The sequence below is a fragment of the Colletotrichum truncatum genome (genome assembly GCF_014235925.2).
Source record: "Colletotrichum truncatum strain CMES1059 chromosome Unknown Contig_0004, whole genome shotgun sequence".
Classification (NCBI taxonomy): Eukaryota; Fungi; Ascomycota; class Sordariomycetes; order Glomerellales; family Glomerellaceae; genus Colletotrichum; species Colletotrichum truncatum.
In genome coordinates this window covers 3199287-3218538 of record NW_027222401.1, presented here as the reverse complement: position 1 = coordinate 3218538, position 19252 = coordinate 3199287, and the positions used below count along the sequence as shown (strand labels likewise).

General features: G+C 51.7%; 5 protein-coding genes across 5 annotated transcripts, besides 1 other annotated feature; 1 reads left to right on the top strand and 4 right to left on the bottom strand.

The window, feature by feature from the left end:
- Positions 1-1448: 1448 nt before the first annotated feature.
- Positions 1449-1526: a sequence feature (Short protein (CTRU02_207621, KAL0937890.1) was converted to a misc_feature.).
- Positions 1527-2229: 703 nt separating this feature from the next.
- CTRU02_207620 (Endoplasmic reticulum mannosyl-oligosaccharide 1,2-alpha-mannosidase 1) lies at positions 2230-4065 on the bottom strand (the record flags this gene model as incomplete). The annotated part of the gene is made up of 1 exon (XM_036727518.1): positions 2230-4065. The coding sequence occupies one exon, from the start codon at positions 4063-4065 to the stop codon at positions 2230-2232; it is 1836 nt and encodes a 611-aa protein (XP_036580884.1).
- A 2880-nt stretch (positions 4066-6945) lies between these two features.
- CTRU02_207619 (uncharacterized protein) lies at positions 6946-8739 on the bottom strand (the record flags this gene model as incomplete). The annotated part of the gene is made up of 4 exons (XM_070204927.1): positions 6946-8355; positions 8419-8454; positions 8509-8615; positions 8673-8739. The coding sequence occupies 4 exons, from the start codon at positions 8737-8739 to the stop codon at positions 6946-6948; spliced, it is 1620 nt and encodes a 539-aa protein (XP_070061460.1).
- A 2070-nt stretch (positions 8740-10809) lies between these two features.
- Positions 10810-12442, bottom strand: CTRU02_207618 (UBX domain-containing protein; the record flags this gene model as incomplete). The annotated part of the gene is made up of 2 exons (XM_036727520.1): positions 10810-12234; positions 12305-12442. The coding sequence occupies 2 exons, from the start codon at positions 12440-12442 to the stop codon at positions 10810-10812; spliced, it is 1563 nt and encodes a 520-aa protein (XP_036580886.1).
- Positions 12443-15007: 2565 nt separating this feature from the next.
- On the top strand, positions 15008-17419 carry CTRU02_207617 (pab-dependent poly -specific ribonuclease subunit pan3; the record flags this gene model as incomplete). Its single annotated transcript, XM_036727521.2, has 7 exons — positions 15008-15012; positions 15333-15493; positions 15548-15648; positions 15708-15890; positions 15938-16082; positions 16135-16287; positions 16335-17419. The coding sequence occupies 7 exons, from the start codon at positions 15008-15010 to the stop codon at positions 17417-17419; spliced, it is 1833 nt and encodes a 610-aa protein (XP_036580887.2).
- A 750-nt stretch (positions 17420-18169) lies between these two features.
- Positions 18170-18721, bottom strand: CTRU02_207616 (LSM domain-containing protein; the record flags this gene model as incomplete). The annotated part of the gene is made up of 3 exons (XM_036727522.1): positions 18170-18300; positions 18370-18441; positions 18505-18721. 3 exons carry the CDS (start codon positions 18719-18721, stop codon positions 18170-18172), a joined length of 420 nt encoding a protein of 139 aa, XP_036580888.1.
- Positions 18722-19252: the final 531 nt, after the last annotated feature.

The window sequence follows — 19252 nt, the reverse complement described above, 5'->3', positions numbered from 1 at the left end:
AAGGTGGTTTGGGCCAGGAAAACCTGGAACAGTCTTCCCCCCCCGACCCATACACGGTAGAGTCGTCAGCTTGCGCGAAACTAGGCTCTGCACGCTATGAGGGGGGTTGGCCTTGACTTCATCATCCCATTTGACGAGACGGGTACTGTTTGCAACACCAGCACGTCCCATCTCCAGGTTTTCCTATCGACCAGAGTCTTCTACAGTCATTGGATCGGAGCAAGGGCCGATCGTCAACCCCATCAAGGGACAGTCATCTGGCAACATGGCGCTTGAGGAAAGGTGGCTTCTAGCGCTTCTAGAGTCGCGATTGGTGGCGCTCACACCTCTCATCATCTACTATTTTGGGGTTGGTTTGCGGCTCGAAATAGTTTTGACCCAGTCTGCGCCATACAATGTCACCTTGCGGCTTTCTTGATATTGTAGGCTCGATGACATGATCGAGCATCAGTTGTTTTTCTCCCTCTGACTCTTTCCTTTGCAAGGTGGAAGGCGACGTTTTACCCGAGAGACTCATCGTTATTCGCCTTCATAACGTGTCTGTTTAGGGCCGAGTCTGAGCCTCTAAGAGGTATGTAGACGAGCCATTGTGGGTGCAGGGCACAAACGCAGACTCGCCTTCACAGCATCTGATGTGGCCTCCCCCACGTATCCGAGCCAAATGAGAACCTACCTGTTGTTCATAGGCATCGTAGAAAGGCAAAATAATGTCATCCCAAAAGTGACATTAAACTAAACATCATCTCTCGAACCCTTGCCGTTGGCCCGATCGAAAAACATGACCCCCAAGCCGGCTTCGCGTCAACCATTCCCTCCCCCCTTCCCCCTGACCAGCCCCTTCTCAGCCAGCCTCCCGTTCCTGTTCCTCTGCTCAAAAGCCAAGTCTACTGCAGCCCCTCAGGAGTGACTCCAACTGGCTGCCCATACATGCATACTCGCAACCATCACCGAGCTGCCTTTTAAATACCCCCGACGTGAGATCGATGCAGCTACCTCGCCGAGATAGCCGACGAGTTACCAACACCTCAGCTCCGGAAGAAGATACATATACATGGTTGATATTGTTCCGGCTACGCCCGACTTCGGGCCAATTTCCCATTTCTCTCGTCAACAGAGACTTGGTTCCATCCGGACTTTTGGTTCCCACGGCTACTTCCGCCATAAACATCAAGCGAAGGGCCAAGTATTGGCTTATCTCAGCAACTCCTTGAGGATGGACGGGGTTGCTCTTTAGTGATTACTGTCCTAAAGTGAGACTCAAGGTGTCCTCTGTTTGACGGATTTAAAATAGAGGTTATGTTAGTTTGCCATGAAGCGTCTGAGCAGGAATCTGGGTTCGAACAAGTAACAGTTTCAGTGGATGGCTTCGATGTGTCGGGTCGTCTTTCCCCCACAAGCTCCAAGGTGCGATGTTCAGGAAGCAAGGAATGGAAAATTATTTTGAGTACTTATTCAAAATTGCCATGTAAAATTAGCACATACGACCATACCCACTGGAAAACTCGGGATCCCGTCCGCTCTCCCATAGATAAGCCAGTGAGGGCCGGATTAGTAGTTGGGTCGGTGACGACCAGCGAATACCTGGTGTTGTATGTTTATTTCTTTTGCTTTTTTTCCCCTTTTTAATCAACTCACCACCTTCCCTGAAAGTCTACCAAGATTTGCTACTTCGTTTCTTTTGGTATTCAAGTATACCGGCGGGCGTGATTGGCCTAAGTATACGTACGTTGTGATGACTGTAGTATAGAACTAGCCCAACACAACCAAGGTTGAACTGCTTATTAAATCACTATACGCCAAACAGGGTAGTCAAGCTGATAGACTAGGTGTAACATCGAATCAGCTTCGTCGGCTGCTTCACTTTCTTTTTACTCCTTCATTGGTTCTTTCGGGTCTCGCTGAATGCATCATACTCTGAGTTTCTTGACGCATTACATGCCTTGGCAAAATTCAGGCGCATTCCATATAAGCTTGTCGAACGAAGCCCGGGCACTTGTGTTAAAAGGACCCAGCTACATGAACAACTTCTTCGTGGCAGCTGTAGAATGACTCGCGAACCTCTCACTGCGGAATCTGGTCGTTAAGATGCTTATTAATCCTGTTCCCAGAAATACTCTTTTAGTCCCAAGGACTAGGCTGATTGCAAGGTCTTGTGCCAACCTTGCTTAGTAGGGTTCTGATTGTTGTCTTATACACGTTAAAATTTACACACTCAGGTTCGATCTTCGTCTACTTCCACCGTCTAAAGGGGTGCGCCTCAGTATTAAACACAAACTCATCTAGGCTCACTAGCCCCGGCTCGCTGAAGATGAGATAGAAATACTTTAACGTCTCGCCCATCCAGAACGACTCCATCGAGTCTGCTGCTGGTGGCTTATCCTTAACTGTGACGTCCCATACCGCCGTGTTGGCCAGCTCTGTACTCGTCATGTTGTCAATGGCCGTCCACATGTCCCACGCGGACTCTCGCAACGCCTCATGTGCTGTTGCGCGATACATCACGAACACGCTCTCAATGGCCTCGGGCCTGAGGATGTATCTCTTGTCCGGCACAGCAGAGAACCCTTCAACAAGGCGCTCATCGCGAATGATATCGTCCGCGGACCGGTTTTCATCGTCATCATCGCCCTTGCCTGCGCGCTGTAGCACATGTTTTTTCCACAGAGCCTCGTCCCACGCACAGGAGGTGGAAACGTCTTTCGATGGGCAAGGGACCATGTAGAAGGTCTCGGGCATGACGCCATGCGGGAACGCGCGGTAGGCATACACACATCCATCTACAAGCCTCCGCGCTAGGGACACCTGGTCCTCATGGTTGAAAAGCTTGCCTCCAAGGGCCATGAGCCCCCCCATGAAGCAGACGAGGTGCTGCCCCTGAGGCTCGAGCTCGATGTGCCGAGACTCCGGGTCAGATTCGGATGCGCGCGAGTGGACCTGGCCTGCGATGAGTATATCGTCGCCGCCCGGTGTCATCGGACGAAAGAGGTTGTGCTCGATAGCTGGCGCTATAGCGGCCTCATACATAGACTTGTACATTGGGCTGCGACCACCAATGAGGGCCGCCATCTTGGGAAGATACTCATAGAGAGAGTCAGCCATGGCTCCGAGAGTAAAGTCGTCACCCTTGTAGAAGATTTCCTTCTCTGGGTCCACAACGAGGGGCCACATGCCGGGCAGGTTCGTCCTGTTCTGCTGCGCTTCAAATAGCTCCATAATGCGTTGTGTCGCATCCCACCACTTTGGGTCACCTGTAAGTACAGAGAGTCGTGTGAACTCCATTGAAAGGCTTCCAATCTCGGCGACAAGCTCACCGCCCGAGATTTTCTGTGCCACGCCTTTTGCGGCATCACCAACTTTCCAGCGCGTTATGGGCATGCGGTTCGGTGTGTCAAAGGCCTTGTAAAGCATCTCGCCAACTTCAGCCGCCTTTCGGAGCAGGCGGACATCGCCGCTCAGGTCAAAAGCTGAGAGAAAGCCGCCAAGATATCGGATGTTCGTTTCGAAGACATTAATCTCTTCAAGATCAGTCTTTGTGAAGTCGATAGTCGCTGCGGCTGCTACGGCGTCAGAGAACTCATTTTTCATATCCATAATCCAGAGTGTATCTAGCGAGTCAACCAGCGTCGCGGCCCAGCCACCGAACGTGTTGCGCCGCCCACCCGAGATAGGTGTGAGTTCATCAGAGAGCCATGCGTGCTCCCGGTATGACGCCCACGCCTTAGAGAAGGACTCCTTCACTGCCTGCTGGCGCTCCTCGCGCACGCGACGCTGCGTGCTCGTCTCTGGTGGAAATTGAGCCTGAACCTGAGGAAAGCGGACAGAGGGGGGGATGGGGAGCTGTCGAAGGGGCTTGGGGGCTGGATGGTGGACCTTGACCGTCTTCCAAAAGTACAGGTCGTCGGCTTCTGTCTTCCATTCTATGGGTGTCGGCAGGAGGACCGATGAGGATAACGATGATGGGATCGAAGGAAGGCCACCGTCGTTGTGCAAAAGGATGAGAAGTAGGAGGGAAACGGGGAGACTCAGGAGGAGGGTGCCTGGCATTTTTCGTCGCACCAGAAGCATATTTGCATATCGCGTGTGTGTACTGGTATCTCACGAGGACCCAAGACGTAGCAAACATCTACCTTTGTAGGAAAGAGGCAATTTTTAGAAGTGCTTCTTTATTGTCTTATGTTCCAGGCTTGCTCAACATTACTATGTTGTGACGGGAGCCTTTGGCGGATTTCTGTGTTTGTCGACCTCTTTCGTTGAGGACTGGGTTATGGTGTGTCCTCTCAATTCTGTTTGCTTTTGAAAATCCTCTTATTCGTCACTCCACCGTTACAAGAAGAAGGGAAGGGGGGGCGTCCTGGGCATGATAATATGCATAAATGGTAGCGCCAAAACCTTTGGCGCTGCCACGGCTAGCCATGCGCCCAGATGGTGTCCACCCACTTTCAACTTGCTTTGGGTATCTTGGCGGTTAATCGCAACGGTCCAAAGCAAAGACAAAAAGACCTGGAACGGAGGAAAAGTCACAACCCTGTCGTAATCGTTGCCGCCTGCAACGATAGCGACGGTCAACTGTGGGGTGTGTAATTACTTCAGCTCAGTTCGGCGTTGGCTTTAATTGCTGAACTAGGAGTCGTGGACAACTCAGTCTTGAATTATGTCATCTTCGTTCTGTTACTTTGGCTTCCGTCACCAGATCAGGTCTGGTACCACAGGCAACCCATTGATTATCCACCGGATTGCAGAGCCTTGATAGGGGATTATCGTGTATAAGCCTCGAGACTGCCAAAAAGGAGCGAGCAAACGCATCGAGACCGCCCTCAGGGAAGGGGCGCGCACATGGCGACATTTTAATTTCTCTCGGGTGCAGCTTAACGGGCCGTACCGTCCCATCGAAGTGGAAAGCCTGCTCACCGCCAACTGCAATTGGTGGAATACCCTTGTTAGCCTCAGTCCATCGACACGGGGTTATTTAGCCGTCCTATCACAGCATTGCAGGGTGACAACTAAAATCTCAAAACAACAGTCTATCTGGGGGCGAAGAGGCAACATTACACTCGTAACTTCCCAACGATGACAAACTAACTGGAAAGCCATGCTTAAGAGCTGACCAACGTCTAGGCAATAAACAGAGCGGGTTAGGGATTCGTCTATGTTGGGTTTAGCCGAAGGCTACCGAGGACGGCGCCAGCCGATAAGTAATGTGAGTGCTGGCAAGGATGAGTTGGTTTATCATGCGCGCGCGCGTGCGCGCGTGGGTGTGTCTTTGTTACATACTACGCATGGTTATCCCACCTGATGTAGATTGACTAGGGTCAAAGTACTCTACTTCCACCTTATGCCTCGGGTTCCTAGCTGCAACCGCAGCTATTACGCAGCTAGTCTGACGGTTTCCTCCCTTTAAAATCATCGAAGTGTTCACCCCTAAGATAATACATCTCTTATCCTTACGTCCTCTCAGGTTATAAGCTGCCTGTACAGCTAGAATTGCGCGTGTCTCATAACGACATGTGCCAGGCGATTAGTGAAGAATTATAAGAGGGGGGGAGAGCGGAACTTACAAAAGGACTCTTCACCGAGTAGTTGTAAAGACTCCCCATTTTTCTCGTTGGTTTGCATGGACACGGAGATTGATAATAGTATGGCGGCAGTTGAGTTGCCAACCTTGAAGACACAAGAGAAAAAAAAGTATTGCAGTATAAATACAGTGCAGAAATGGGCGAACTAAATGGCTGGGGCATGGCTAGTCACTTTCCACGGCAGGCAGAAAGTTTGGCCAATGAGTACCAATAAGGCCTGAAGCGCGAACCGTTACTGTAATCCTTGGTAGCGTTAGGTACAACATGATGCTCAGTTGAGATATGTAGAACGTTGGTAAGAAATGCCTATTCAAGGTGGCGAATGGTTGAGTCTCATGAATTTCACCATTATGCCGATCTAGCTCACAATTTTTCAGGCTTGGATGAGAACAAGACCATATGCTGCGAGATTAATACCGTTTCGTTTGAGTGAAGCGCAAAGGGGGCAAGAAACAGTTGTTTCGGCGTAAAGCACCAAGATCTCAATGACAACGGTGGCTTCGGTAGCACGGAGGACTATGCTGGGCATATGACGCCGTCCGCCACAGTGTTGGAGCACATGCAGGTATAACTACTAGCCCAGTCTCAGAGATGAGACGGAACAGTGATGACGGTGGACGGAAGAGCCTCTTGTTTCCGGCGTCAGAGAATGAAGAGGGACTGGAGTCAAGTACAGCCCATCCATCACTCAGCTTCGCAGTCCCTCGCTCAAAGTCTGACCGCATGGTAGGCGCACATATTTAACACGTCCTTATAAAGTTCAGTTGGCAGTACTCGGCCGAGTGTTTCGATGACGCTGCGCCCCCGGCTAATCTTTGGACGGCATCAATAAGTGGCATGCGGCTCACAAAAGTTCCTGCTGCAGTGGACAACTTGTAAATGAAACTTGGCGACTCCAAACCTCGAAGCTGAGGCGTGCCGTAGCGCATGGTGCCCTGCCTTGGACATGGACAGGTGCAACAAACTTACTGGCGAGTGGATGGGCTGCACTATGTGGGAAGTAGTCGCATGGAATCAGGCGGTTTATTGAAAAGAAAAAAAAAGAAAAAACAAGAATAAAAAAGCTGGTATAATGAGCACGGAGTAGCTTGTCATCAAATTACCAAACGGTAATATGATCAATGAATAAAAAACGGGTTGATTTAATGTTGAAAGTTACCAAGCCAGACGCCATGCTTTGCTGATGCCCTGAGTCCCAATAACTGTGATTCCGCTGACGGAAAATGCAAGACTCAACACGCTGAAGAAACCAAAGGACATCATAAACAATTTTACTCTGCCTCCGGGCAGGTTGCAAAACCTTACGCTTTACGGTTTGCTGTCGATCACCATTTGCGCCTAGGCAATTGCTGTATGGACTCGACAATAAGACCTAGTATCTATACACTGGGTCTTTCCTCTTAGGAGTTGACTCGTATATATCATCATCAGAGTCCTCCCGTGGTGCCTCCCTGTGATTCCTAAGGTCGACAGTGCTGATTGGATTGCCATTCAAAGGGCCAGGCGTTGTGGCGGCGTCTGCGCCATGCATAGTCACCTTGCCTAAGGCGCTATCTTGTCTTCCAACATAGCTCGGTGTGGGGTTAAAGCCCGGGTGGTACGGATCAAAGGCTAAACGCGGTTCCTCGCTTGGCAGTTCGACCGCACTGCCCGACCCGCCGGCTTTACTTGGGGAAGAATGGTAGTTCTCCGGTTGAGGGTCTCTGAAGGGGTCCTCAGCAGGAGGTTCTGGATGAGCCTTTGGCGGAGGTCCTGGGGGTGGAGCAAATGACTCGGCTGCTTTTCCCTTCCCGTTGTTATCATTGGGCCGGGATGGCAAAGGAGGGGCCGGTACCAAGCTAGGCGACGACGACTGTGCCTGCTGCCACTGCTGCTGCTGTTGTCTGTCCACATGTTGGCTGGTAGCCGATTGGGGGCTGGTAGGGCTGGCGTTCTCTGACCGTGCGCCAATTCCGAGCTGCTTACGGGCACCGAGGACTGCTCTTTGGTGCTGGTTGAGTGCGGACTGAAGCTGTTCGTTTGTATCGATCAAGTTCTCCATCGTGTCGTTATCCGGGGATGGGTTCTCGGCCCTCATGTACAATTGTATGCTTCTCGAAGCACTCTGGCATCTGTCGGCGAACTCCTTGATTAGATCGTTGTTGAGCACCTCTTGTGGAGGTGTATTGATGACAACTTGTGATAGTAGCTTGGCGGAGGTCCTAGCCTCTTCCAGCCGACTCGCTAGCTCTACAGGGCTCGGCAAAGTCGGGTTGTTGTGATGACGGGCAAAGTAGTTTTGCGAATGAGGATCAAACGGCGGCGCATTTGCTGTCCGCGGTTCGGGATGTGATGGCATTCTAGGATGCTGGCAAAACATGTCAGTTGAGAAGATTAAAGTGAGGGTACGGGGGAGGATGACCCTTACACCGTACTTATTGTAGCTGCGCTCCTTCTCCTTTTTCCACATGGATATCACCTCTCCCAGACCTTGGTCGTCGATCTTCGTCATCTCGAAAGTGTCCAGAGTCTCTACGATCATCTGCTTAACACTGGGGTCGCGTGTTGAACGGAACAGGTCCTTGACGGTGTCGGCGAATTTCTTGTCCATATTGCGTGTGAAGGTTGGGCCGGGGTTGTCGGTCAAGATACGGATCAACATGATGGCGTTGTATTGCCAAGAAGCCTTTCCCATGTAGTCTTTTGATAGGTATTTCCGGATGATGCGGGCGCATTCGGCGGCGGCGATCGGGGAGGACTCGGCGGCCTCGACAATAGGTGGTAGATGGAGGACGTCGTCACCCTGGAGTTCCAAGTCAGTGAGCGTGGATGTGGACAAGGAATTAAGAAGTTGCCGTGGACATACCTGGGCGTTTGGGCCCCCAGACTCGCAAAATTGTTTCTAGCAACGGAGTGAGCCATGACAGCTGGTCTAGAGGAGTCGGGACTCACGAACCACGCTACGAGCCGCGATAGCTTCGGGTGTGTCGTTCTGCGGGTCCGGCGCTGATACCTCACCGGGTCCACTGAAGCCTGCGGAGGGATGCCGATCAGCACCTCTATCGCGATATGGATGATTCTCGACGCGGTGGGGGGCGGAAGCGGAGCGTTCTCACTCACCGGTGGCTGTTCGCTTTTTGATGGTGCTCATCATGCGATTTACGCTGAGTCCCTTCATGGCCTTCATTTTCGCGATCGGAGACAGCTAGGGCGCTTTGATCGAGAGTAGGTGCTTGAAGCCCGAAGTTTAAGGGTCAGGGACGGTGCACCAGAGGGTCAATCGGTACTGAAGGAGATAATAGCGATAGGATGGAATACAGATGGCACGTTGCGGGAAAAGCTGTCCCGAATGAGCCGACGAGAGAAAGAACAGACACAGTTGACAAAGGTCTGTGTTGGTGCTCCGCAGCTCAAGTGCGAATGCAGTTGTGATAGTTGTGCAGCAGTTGGTAGAGTCCGTGGCAGGCAGCGACGGGTAGAAATTGGTTTTGTTGCAGAGAAATGCGCAGGGCCTGTCGAGCTGCAGCCTGGAAGTGACGCTCGGAGGGTAGGAATGGCCAGACGAACTGGGGAGTTATTTTAAATTAAACCTCAGCCTGGCGTCCCGCGCTGGTCCACGGGGTCCTCCAAAGTGTGACTATGTGCGTGCGTGTTGGACTAATTACGCAGTAGACCGATGGAGGCGATTTGGCGCGGGGTGAAGGCCAGTCAAAGTCACTCTACCTTAGCTTTCTCAGAAGAGACTGGGCCAGGGTACTGATGAGGAGTCTGGCAAGGGTCGCGGGGGCCGGATCGGTGTTTCTGAGTCTGAGCCTCCTGTGAATTGCGACGGCAGAAGCGCTCACGTCTTGCGTGTCCGTCTCAAATAACAATTTTGAGCTTGGAAGAAAGATAACGAAGGGGAGAAGAAAGAAAAGAAATAAAATAAAATAAAATAAAATAAAATAAAACGGAAGCTTGGGAGAGACTCGATGTCTTGTTTTTTCCCCGTTCCTTTCTTAAAAACTGAACAATTAACCGGCTGATAATCACCAAATTGCACAGCATAGTTCCCGGAACCAGAGCACCAAGATTGCCTGTGCCTTGCCGCGGTACATTCCCTCTTTTTTCTTTTTTTTTTTTTTTTTTTTTTTTTTTCTTGGCGAGCTGGCGAGGTGCTCCGTCGAGACTGGTGCAAGCATTACGACGACTTGGAGGCAAAGTGATGCTTGGAGGAAACGGCGGTAGGCAGGGGCTCCTTGTTTAAGGTTCAGATACGTACCCGAAAGGTATCTGTGATCGAGACCAACTAACAAATAATGGCAGACAGTTTTCGTCCAACATCGAGAGCACGCCTATCCTTGGACTGTTTAAGAATTGATGTTGTTGCTCCAGTTCTATCGACACACACATCAATCCCTTAATAGTGTTTGCATTCTGTTGTGCACGGAAAACCAAACATCTTACAAACATTGCAAGAACCGCCGTTGCCTCAATCAGAGACAGCCCCCGTTTTGATGTATGCGGCTTGGGTCCACGTATATTCATGGCATAATTCAGGGTCCTCCTCCACTCATTATCGGATGGCATGGTCTGCCACAGTAAAAAAAAGTACTCGACTTTATTTGAGAGGAAGCCCAAGTCTAGATTTGGACTGGGACCAACACCCTCAGTTTCTTTTTCTTCTGCCGCTTCTCTTCCCGTCACCGTCCGATCTTCATGTCTCTGTTCCCGTCTTCCCTCATCACCTCTGTCGGCAAAGTCCACTTCTATTCACTACCCCGCGGCTTCGTCAGCCAAGTCACTTATTGCACAGCCTCCTTTTTCCACGCAAGCACTTACACCCTCACTAGAACTGACCACTTACGTATCTATCGACACCGCCACGAGACCTGCAGCATACACCTTTGGCACTTCTTTGTGGAGTTCCAAGACGCCAGCGCCTGTAGGCCACGCAAATCAATGCTATTAGCGCCCCGCGACGCTGCATCACCAGATTCCCTCAATCCCTCAGCCCCGGCTTGCTTCACGACACTTAATCTCACTTACCCAAGGCACCTTCTGCTGGATGCTTTCGGCGACAAGTACCCTTGATTTCGGCGCAGAGAACTATGCTCAATAGCACAGCCAAAAGTTAAATCGATTCACAGGCCGTTATTACTTGTCATTTTACCGCTGTGGATACATAATGTTGTAGTGGGCCTAATCTATGAACTGGTTCATCAAAGCTCGCTTGATCAGATGTCCTGATTCTCTACTATCTGAACAGCCGCGCCATCTAAGACGAATAATCCTCACCCTCGTCCGAGTCGACGTCTGGCGACACATCTTCTACGATCAGGTTTCCTGACCGCCCAATCTTTTGACCCATAGTCTCTTCTTTACTGGGCTCGTAAATGATCCGGGGCATGATTGACGCAATCCGGAATTGGTACTGATGCTCATAGCCTTCGGGCTGGATTGTGCCCTTCTCCTTAAGGTTATCTGATGCTGCCAGAAGGTCGTAGCACTCCACGAAAGCGTACAGTGCTTCTATAGTGGTGTCACTGCGAAATCGGCGCACTATTCTGCCAGCCCCAGTTGATTCGGGCATCTTTAGCGCAATTCGCACAATATCTTTGCTGCTGGCTGGCGGTTCGTCTTCGATCGTCGTCGCCCGCCATCGTCTCCAGTTCTCACGCTGCCCCGCCAGCTTCGCCGCAGCCTCCGCCTCCTCCTCGGCTTTTCGAGCCGCCTCTGCAGCTGCCTTCTCCGCCTCGCGTCGCTGTCGTGCTCTCTCCCTGTCTTTGGCCAGCGAGCGCTCATAAGCAGAATCTTGCTCGTTCCTCAAGTTTCGCGCCACTTCCTGTGCGGTCCTTTCCGCGCGTACGCCAGCCAAGTCCGCCGCATATTTGTTAATTGCAGCCTGTGCTTCCGACAGATACGTAGACGCCGGCATGGGCCCGGCCAATCGTTTGATAATACTCATTCTGGTGCTTCCCTCCTTAGGCGTCAGGCACACGATGGCTGAAAAGGGGTATTTAGTGCAGTTGTACTCCTGCGCAACTTGATAGGCCTCTGAGTCCAAGATGTTCCCGCCCCACAGTATGATGTTGTTTGCAGGGTCAGATATGAAACTAATGACATCTGGAGCCAGAAGGGTTTCTCGCGCAAACGATTCCGTATCGTCGTGTTCAGGTGACATGAGAACGACCAGCAAAAACTTGAGGTCCTTCTTGGCCAGGTCCTGGGCCTGTGCGATTCCTCCTTCGAACCACGGAAGCTCTGTGCTGCCATACTCTTCCTCAAACTCCCGCTTGAACCGCGCGGCGGTATCGCGCGGCATCAGCATGCGACGGCCATTAGTGCTCCTTAGACCGGTCCCTGGCCCAGCTGTAATCGCACGTGGCCTGAGCTGTCGGGGGAGGAAACTAAGAAGGTAGAAAACAGTGCGGAACACCTTGGACGCAATGCTGTAGCCGATGCTGAAAGGTGCCAATAGCAGTCCGATAAGAAATGGTGGTCGATGGACCGTATTCGGCTGGGGAACGATCCGCGGTGCAGGGTCCGGCCGGTCTCTTCGAGGTGGTTGCGTTTGACCTGATGAGGCGAGCAGGCTTTCTTGGAGGTTCTCATGCCGCGCTGCTGTTCGAGGTATATCTTGCGCCATGGCTTCAGCGACCAGGTCGGGCCCTTCGCCATCAAAGAACTTTGCAATAGCAATCTGCAGGCAGGACAAATATTAGCCAAGTTCACAAGCCAAGGTACGTCTGGTTCGGTAGGGGAGGACATACCTGGACGTTCCACTGCGATCGCTGTAGCAGCGGTATCGCATCCTTGAGTTCTTGGTTCGTAACTTGAGTGTATTGTTGCAACGCCTCCTGCTCACTTGCGGACAGCTGTCCCAAGTCGAAGTCCTCATTGTCCGCCATGGTGTGGAGAAAGTCGCGTCTTGTGGTTTTCAGTAACGATTCAGCAGTCCATGTGAGGCAGGTCTTCGGTAGCGGGCGGGTTTAGATGGCAAGACTGTCGCGATGATTATCCTCGCCAGCTGATAGTTAGCAGCTATATCATTCATACGGCTTTGGCCGAACAATGAAAGACGAAGTGTTTCGGCGCAAAAGCAACAGTAAGTTCAATAGTAGAGGAAACAAAGTCAACGGACGAGCCTGAGGGGTAGTCCAAAGGGCCAGAGAGGCTGGGGCACGGTAGAGTAAGCGTTATCGGTGGCTTCGGCTAGTCGAATGAAGCGGAAGACCGTCTGAGGTGCGAAATGGTCCACCTGCCACAGTCGACTTGACGTCTATGAAGTATAGGTGGTCCTGTGACGACACTTGTGTGGGTGGAGGCGAGAAAGGAAGCGAAGTACCTGGCCTCATACCTTGCACCTTCTGGTAGGGGTACTTGCCTTTCCAGATCGGACAACCACTTCTTCAGACGCCTTTCACGCAGGGCACCTCAAGGGGGGATTCCGCGTCTGCAGACAGCCGCGTTAGGGACGCTGCACACGTGTTAACAGGCCTTATCTCTTATCGCAGTTCCTGACTAGATGGGCTGGCCAAGTGCATGTCCCGGATACTGCAATATCTAACACGAGCCCCGATGTAGCTTGGGTTCGACTTCTGACGTAGCAATAGCAGGCATTGTCTGAAGAATCTTTTTTGATTATGCTCGAAAATTAATGTATCTATACTAGGGTTGGATGGCTAAACTACCAGTCAAGCCATTCAAGTCTCATACGCTCATCAATTCGAGATGTCGATTAGAACACACTTGGTGTAGACGGTTTCGATGCACTGCGTTGACCTCGGATCTTCTTTGAGTGACATACTTAATTAACATTTGCCCCGTGATCCCATTTTCTGGGCGGCAAACTATGTAGACATGCCCATCCGCAGAGGGGTTAGTGGTCATTCCAGGGCTAGGTTTCCTGGTAAAGAGCAAGAGAGAGAGAAAGTGTTTGTTTTGAAGGAGGGGGAGGACGGGCCGCCAACCTAGGCAGAATGGGACATGAATCAGTTCTGATGCACTTAGCGAATGCCCATTCAAGTTAGGTGGAGACAAGGCTGGGTGCTGTCTCCGTCCGTTGCTTCAGCGTGTGCGTATGTGCCCTGAGGGGAGCCAAGTGGGCTGGCTGGCTCGCACACTCGCAGTGTGCGACACCTTGATCGCAATTTTGGTACCCCTAGTTAGGCGTTGTGTCATCAATCCTCCCCCGAAATGGGCACTCGGCTCCTCTTCCAGTCAAGTTCCCTGAGCATCTGCTTTCCCGGCTTCGACGCCGTACCAATCTCCCACTGCCCACCACCGTCACAATTTCCCGCCTAGGAGACCCGGGCTTGCATCATTGTCTTTCCCACCACTACCATTCTACCATAGCCCGTCGCTGCCTCCGCCGCCGCCGGCGGTCTCCCTCCTACTGTGGACTACAGACCTCCTTCCAATCCTTTTTCTTCGTCTTCCTTGTCGCGGCGCGCTCGTAGATTGTCTTGTTCCCCAGCCCGCCATCCCTCCAACCTCAACTCTCACCTGTCCCACCCGTCACTTTACATCATTTATCTACATCTATCTCTGCGCCCAAACCGCGGCCGGCCTCAGTTTCGCCCGTGTCGTGTTCATGACCGAGACGCCTACCCCACCAAAACTGTTCGAAGCATGGGAAATGTCTGCAAGGATCAAGTGCGTTTGGCCAAAATTATTCTTGTCCCCCCTCCGTCTTCGTGCCAGCCCCACGCGAGCTCCAGTCCTACCACTTCCCATCCTCGCCCGCCTTTGTCTCCCCCGCCCAGCCCAAAGCCCAGGTTCCACGTCCAACGCGCGCGTGTTTAACCACCACCACATGGAACTGACCCCGACGACGAGACGATGGGCTCTGGATTTGGCTGACTCTGTGTAGACGTCGTAGTGTCGACCAAGGGGACGAACCTTTCATCCACCGACTGTACTGATCATGGCCACCTCGCGATACCCCCAGTCCGACCTTCGTCGACAAGTTGGGTCGCCAAAACCCAAAACCCGAGGCGAGTGGACGCGCACACCCACCCCGTCCGAGCTGCGCAGTACAGAATAGCTGACTCTCCGTCAATTGACTCAGAGAACAAAGATACACAATGCCGAAACGTGCTGATATATGGTCACTGTCGATACGAGAATGCCGGCTGCGCTTTCAACCATGACCAAAATCGATCCAACTCAGTCCAGAATAGCCCAGGAGGCCAGAGCAACCAGTCAGACTTGTAGGTTACCCTTCGCTCCGAGATGCTCTGTCTTTTGTTTTGGGAATGCTGGATCCTTGCTTTCCCTCGTTGCCAATTCTTCGAAAACTATCAACAACGCTCCTAGCATCTTGGGATCCTGCTGGTGGAACGACAAGAGGTGCATAATAGTAGATTGGCGTGGCATAGTGCTGCGGTCGCACACCTCTGATGCATATGCTGCGAATAGTCTCGCTTGTTATTGCGAGGCATATACACCTATTGTTGTTGCGTTCAGGAAAGATGCAGTGCGTAGAGGACAAAACCAGCCAGGAGTCAGGCTCGGTTATGAAGTGCCCTGTAGTAAATCGGGGGTTTCGACCTATCATTTTATGGGGGATTTGGGCCCTAGGACATGAAGCCTTGTAACCCAAGTCGGTCCGAACATCTTCTGGAGATTCCACGTTGAATATTCCATACAAAGACATGGAGTACTGACGAGGAAACCAAGCGGGGCTTAGCCGTTGTGCAGTCATGGCTCAACTTTGTTCCTTCATCTGGCCGCTTAAGCTTTCAGCTCGCGTTCAAAAATGTTCAACAAGTATGGCTAACAGACAACCAAATATAGTTCAAGAAAGACACTCAATGTCGATTCACCCTCCTTCACCCCGGCCGGTCTGCCTTCGGCCGCATCCCCAAGTTCCAACGCCATAGGTGCTCCTTCAAAGAAATCGACTTTCTCATCCCAAGCTGCAAGCGCAGCCGTCTTTACTCCAAGGGGAGCAGGCTGTAAGCTGCATGAAGAATATCATTTGGCGGGCTTTTGACTAATGCCATGTTTAGCTGCAACGCCTGCTGCCCAAGAAAGTGAATCCTCGTCAACTGTCTTTAACCCTGCAACCTTTCGAGAATTTACGCCTCAGAATTTTGAATTAAGTACCGGTGTAAGAAGACCAAGTTCAATGTTGTCTTGTCCAAGCAGGCGTGACTAACAGTCACTCAGATCACCGCTAATGGCGGTGCTCCGGACACCGGGCTCAATTATGACCCCTTTACTATGTCCAATGTTGGCCAAGCATTGCCAGCAACACCATACAATCCTTATGCAGATGACCCAACCGGACTCGCCGGCTCAAGTGCCGCATTTTTCCAGCATCAAAATGCATATACTGCTCCTCTTCAGCCGGTAAAGTATTACGAATTGATTTGTTTGGAAGCCTCTAACGATTGCAGCTTCAATACCACCTCTATGCGCCCGTGGGGCCTTACAGGGAAGATTTGCTCCCTTTTCAGAGACAAGTCCATGACTTTTTCCTTCCTGACAAGCTCCGTGAAGATATGCAACGCAAATCCGAAGCCTTGCAACAAGTCATGCCAAGTGAGTATAACTTCGGACAAGAATGTAGGCAACACTCTAACTTGACATGCAGACTCTACGCTACCACCTTTAGATAACTACTTCTCATTGGTTCCTTTGGATACTAGCCACCGAAAGAGCTCCAGCGTCTTTGGGTACACAACTTGGGTGTACAAGGCGACGTCTTCGAAGAACGGCAGAACTTATTGTCTCCGAAGACTTGAAGGTATGCGCCGAGTACCGATGCTTTTTTTCTTCAACTGACGTAAATAGGCTTCCGGTTGACGAATGAGCACGCCATTCGCTCAGTCAAAGAATGGCGGCGACTGAACAACGGCAACGTGGTGACAATCCATGACGCTTTTACCACTCGAGCATTTGGTGACAGCTCTCTGTTTTTCGTGCAAGACTACCACCCTCTTTCGAAGACCCTTGCGGAGCTGCACTTTCCCCACGCTGGTACGGCCCACGCCAACCGGTTCGCCGCAAAAACACCCATTGCAGAAAGTGTGTTGTGGGGTTACGTCTCACAAATAGCCAACGCTTTGAAAGCCATCCATGCCCTGAACCTTGCCGCTCGATGTCTCGATATGAGTAAGATCATAGTCACTGACAAGAACCGCATTCGTCTGGGGGCCTGCTCTATTTTGGATGTCGTGCATTTCGAAGCCCGCCGTCCAGTCCAAGAGCTACAGCAAGAGGATCTGATTCATTTTGGCAGACTGATACTGTCGCTGGCGACTAACACGCCGCCAAACCAGCTGACTAACCTGCCACCGAGTCAGCTCAAGGGTCTGATCGAACAAATGAGCCGGGCCTACTCGAAAGAAATAACCGATACCGTATTGTGGCTTCTGACACCAGCACCTCAAGGCGCGACGCCGAAGGGAATCGAAGAGTTTGTGAGGGGCATAGCAGTTCATATGGTTGCCACACTGGATGCTAGCCTGCATGAAGCCGACACACTCAAGTCGGAGCTTTTCAGGGAGTTGGAGAATGGCCGTTTGGTACGTCTTATGGTCAAGCTGGGCGCCGTCAATGAACGGCAGGAGTTTGACGGCGACAGGGCATGGTCGGAAAATGGCGAAAGATACATGTTGAAATTATTCCGCGACTATGTCTTCCACCAGGTCGATGCCAATGGCAATCCGGTTGTGGATATGGGCCACATCATTCGATGCCTCAACAGACTGGATGCCGGTAGCGACGACAGGATCTGCCTTACGAGCCGAGACGAACAAACTAGCTTCGTGGTCAGCTATAAGGAGCTGAAGAAGCAGCTCGGCAACGCGTTTGGAGAGCTGCTCAAGGCAGGAAAAACGTCAGCGGCAAGAGGATTCCAGGGCTCGTCCCACTAGGGGTGGAGAGGTTCAGGTTCCAGTAACAATCAAACTCATAGACATGTCGTTGTGAGAAGTGGAACCCCGGATCTCTCGGGTCCGGAAGACGATATTTGGACCACGGGTTGAACAACAGGAGGCATGCGTGATCTACATGGAAGGATCAATCGTCACATTGGTCTACTGAGGATTTGGAATATGGCTTGATGGTCCGAGACGGGGTTCGTGCTTGGAGGCATGGCGGGGCGCAAATTGGGCAGCACTTGAACGGCCAAAACGTATGGCAGCGAGTTGGGCTCCAGCGACCCGGACACGGGAGACCGATATTAGATATGAGGGGGCTTGTTGAATGCCAGATCCCCCTCTTGTCCCCGAAACGTAGCTAGACGAGGCGACGCCGAGAGAATAGTAACGAACAAACTTCTTTTTTATTCATTCCACTTGTGCGTATTGACATTGGGGCGCTTCAACCACATAGGTCGCAGCAGTACAACGGCCCGGACAGTCATTTATGATGCCGAATGGGAACCCCAACCCATTGTGGTTTATCCTTCTCTTCGTCATGATGTGCGAGGGCCTCTCCCGTAGTTGTCTTCGGTTGGTAAACACATGTGCCAACATGTTCCGATTTATGTCGACTACTGCGGGTATAATCTCGATGCGGTCATGCTGCATATACTGAGCACGACACCATTTATTTGCGTCTCCCTCTCATTGAATATCGTTTCGTTTCCTTTCTTTTCCTTGCTCATTATGAGATCCAACCTATCATTCCTCCTCGGGCTGGGCAAAGGGGTTTGCTATGGGCTCGCTGCCGTCAACAGGGCTGACCAGAACAAGCAGGGTACCACGGGCCACGACAAGGCCGAGGGACCGGGTAGTTTCGTTTCCTTCTTCGTCTGTTGCGAGAAGCATTCATCAGCATCTAAAACAATACATCGACCGGTTGAGAATTTGGTTCGATTTACCTCTCATAACTTCCTGGACCTCGTCCAAGACCAGGTTCATCAAGGCATCGTATCCCTTGAGTGTGCCGGTAACTACATCGCTGTTAGCAGGAGATTCGGAGGCACAAGATGCGAGAACGAGTCTGTAAATCTCACCTTCACGTCCACCGTTGAACTTGACGGTGATTTGTTTGTCCATGTATTTGGACAAGTCTAGGATGTTCTCCTTCTTGGGTCTCTCTCGATCACCGCCGGACCCCTGGTTTCCTCCGCGGTCGCCACCTCCTCCGCGACCTCCTCCTCCGCCCCGGCCGCCGCGGTAGCCACCTCCGCCTCCTCGGCCGCCGCCTCTGTGTGAGCCTCTATCCGCCATTGCGCGTTCGGGATGCGGCAGTGGTAATATTAGGGTTGGTGCGGATTTGTTTGAGTGTTTGCGATCGGCTTGCTATCACAGTCTCGCGCGTGCCAAAGGAAGCCCAATACGATCCGTAATCGTGGCGTGTAAGGGTGCTCGCAGGGGACGAATGAATGGGGTTCAGGTGACGTCGACGAGGATTGCGTATGTCGCTTGCTCGGTGCTGGGTATACTGAGGTCGGTGGAAAAGGAAAATGAGGAAGCTTGAGCTTGGTCCGGGCTGTGGCGGGGCTGGCCCCCCGCTGTCCCGCCCTCCGTGATTGGCGGGGCGCAGTTGGATCACTTTAGGTGAGGTACCTCTCTTCAGGCCTTATCGCCAACAAAACATTATAATTTGAACCACAGGCCTAATATGAACCGACAGGATGAAAATGTTTCAAAGACTTTTTTGATTCCCCGGGCTAGGAGAGTCCTTTCCCTTTGCCCTTCTTCCTTCCTTTTTTCCTCCTCAACTGTTTCCTTAATGTCTCCCAACCTATCTGCATGTGA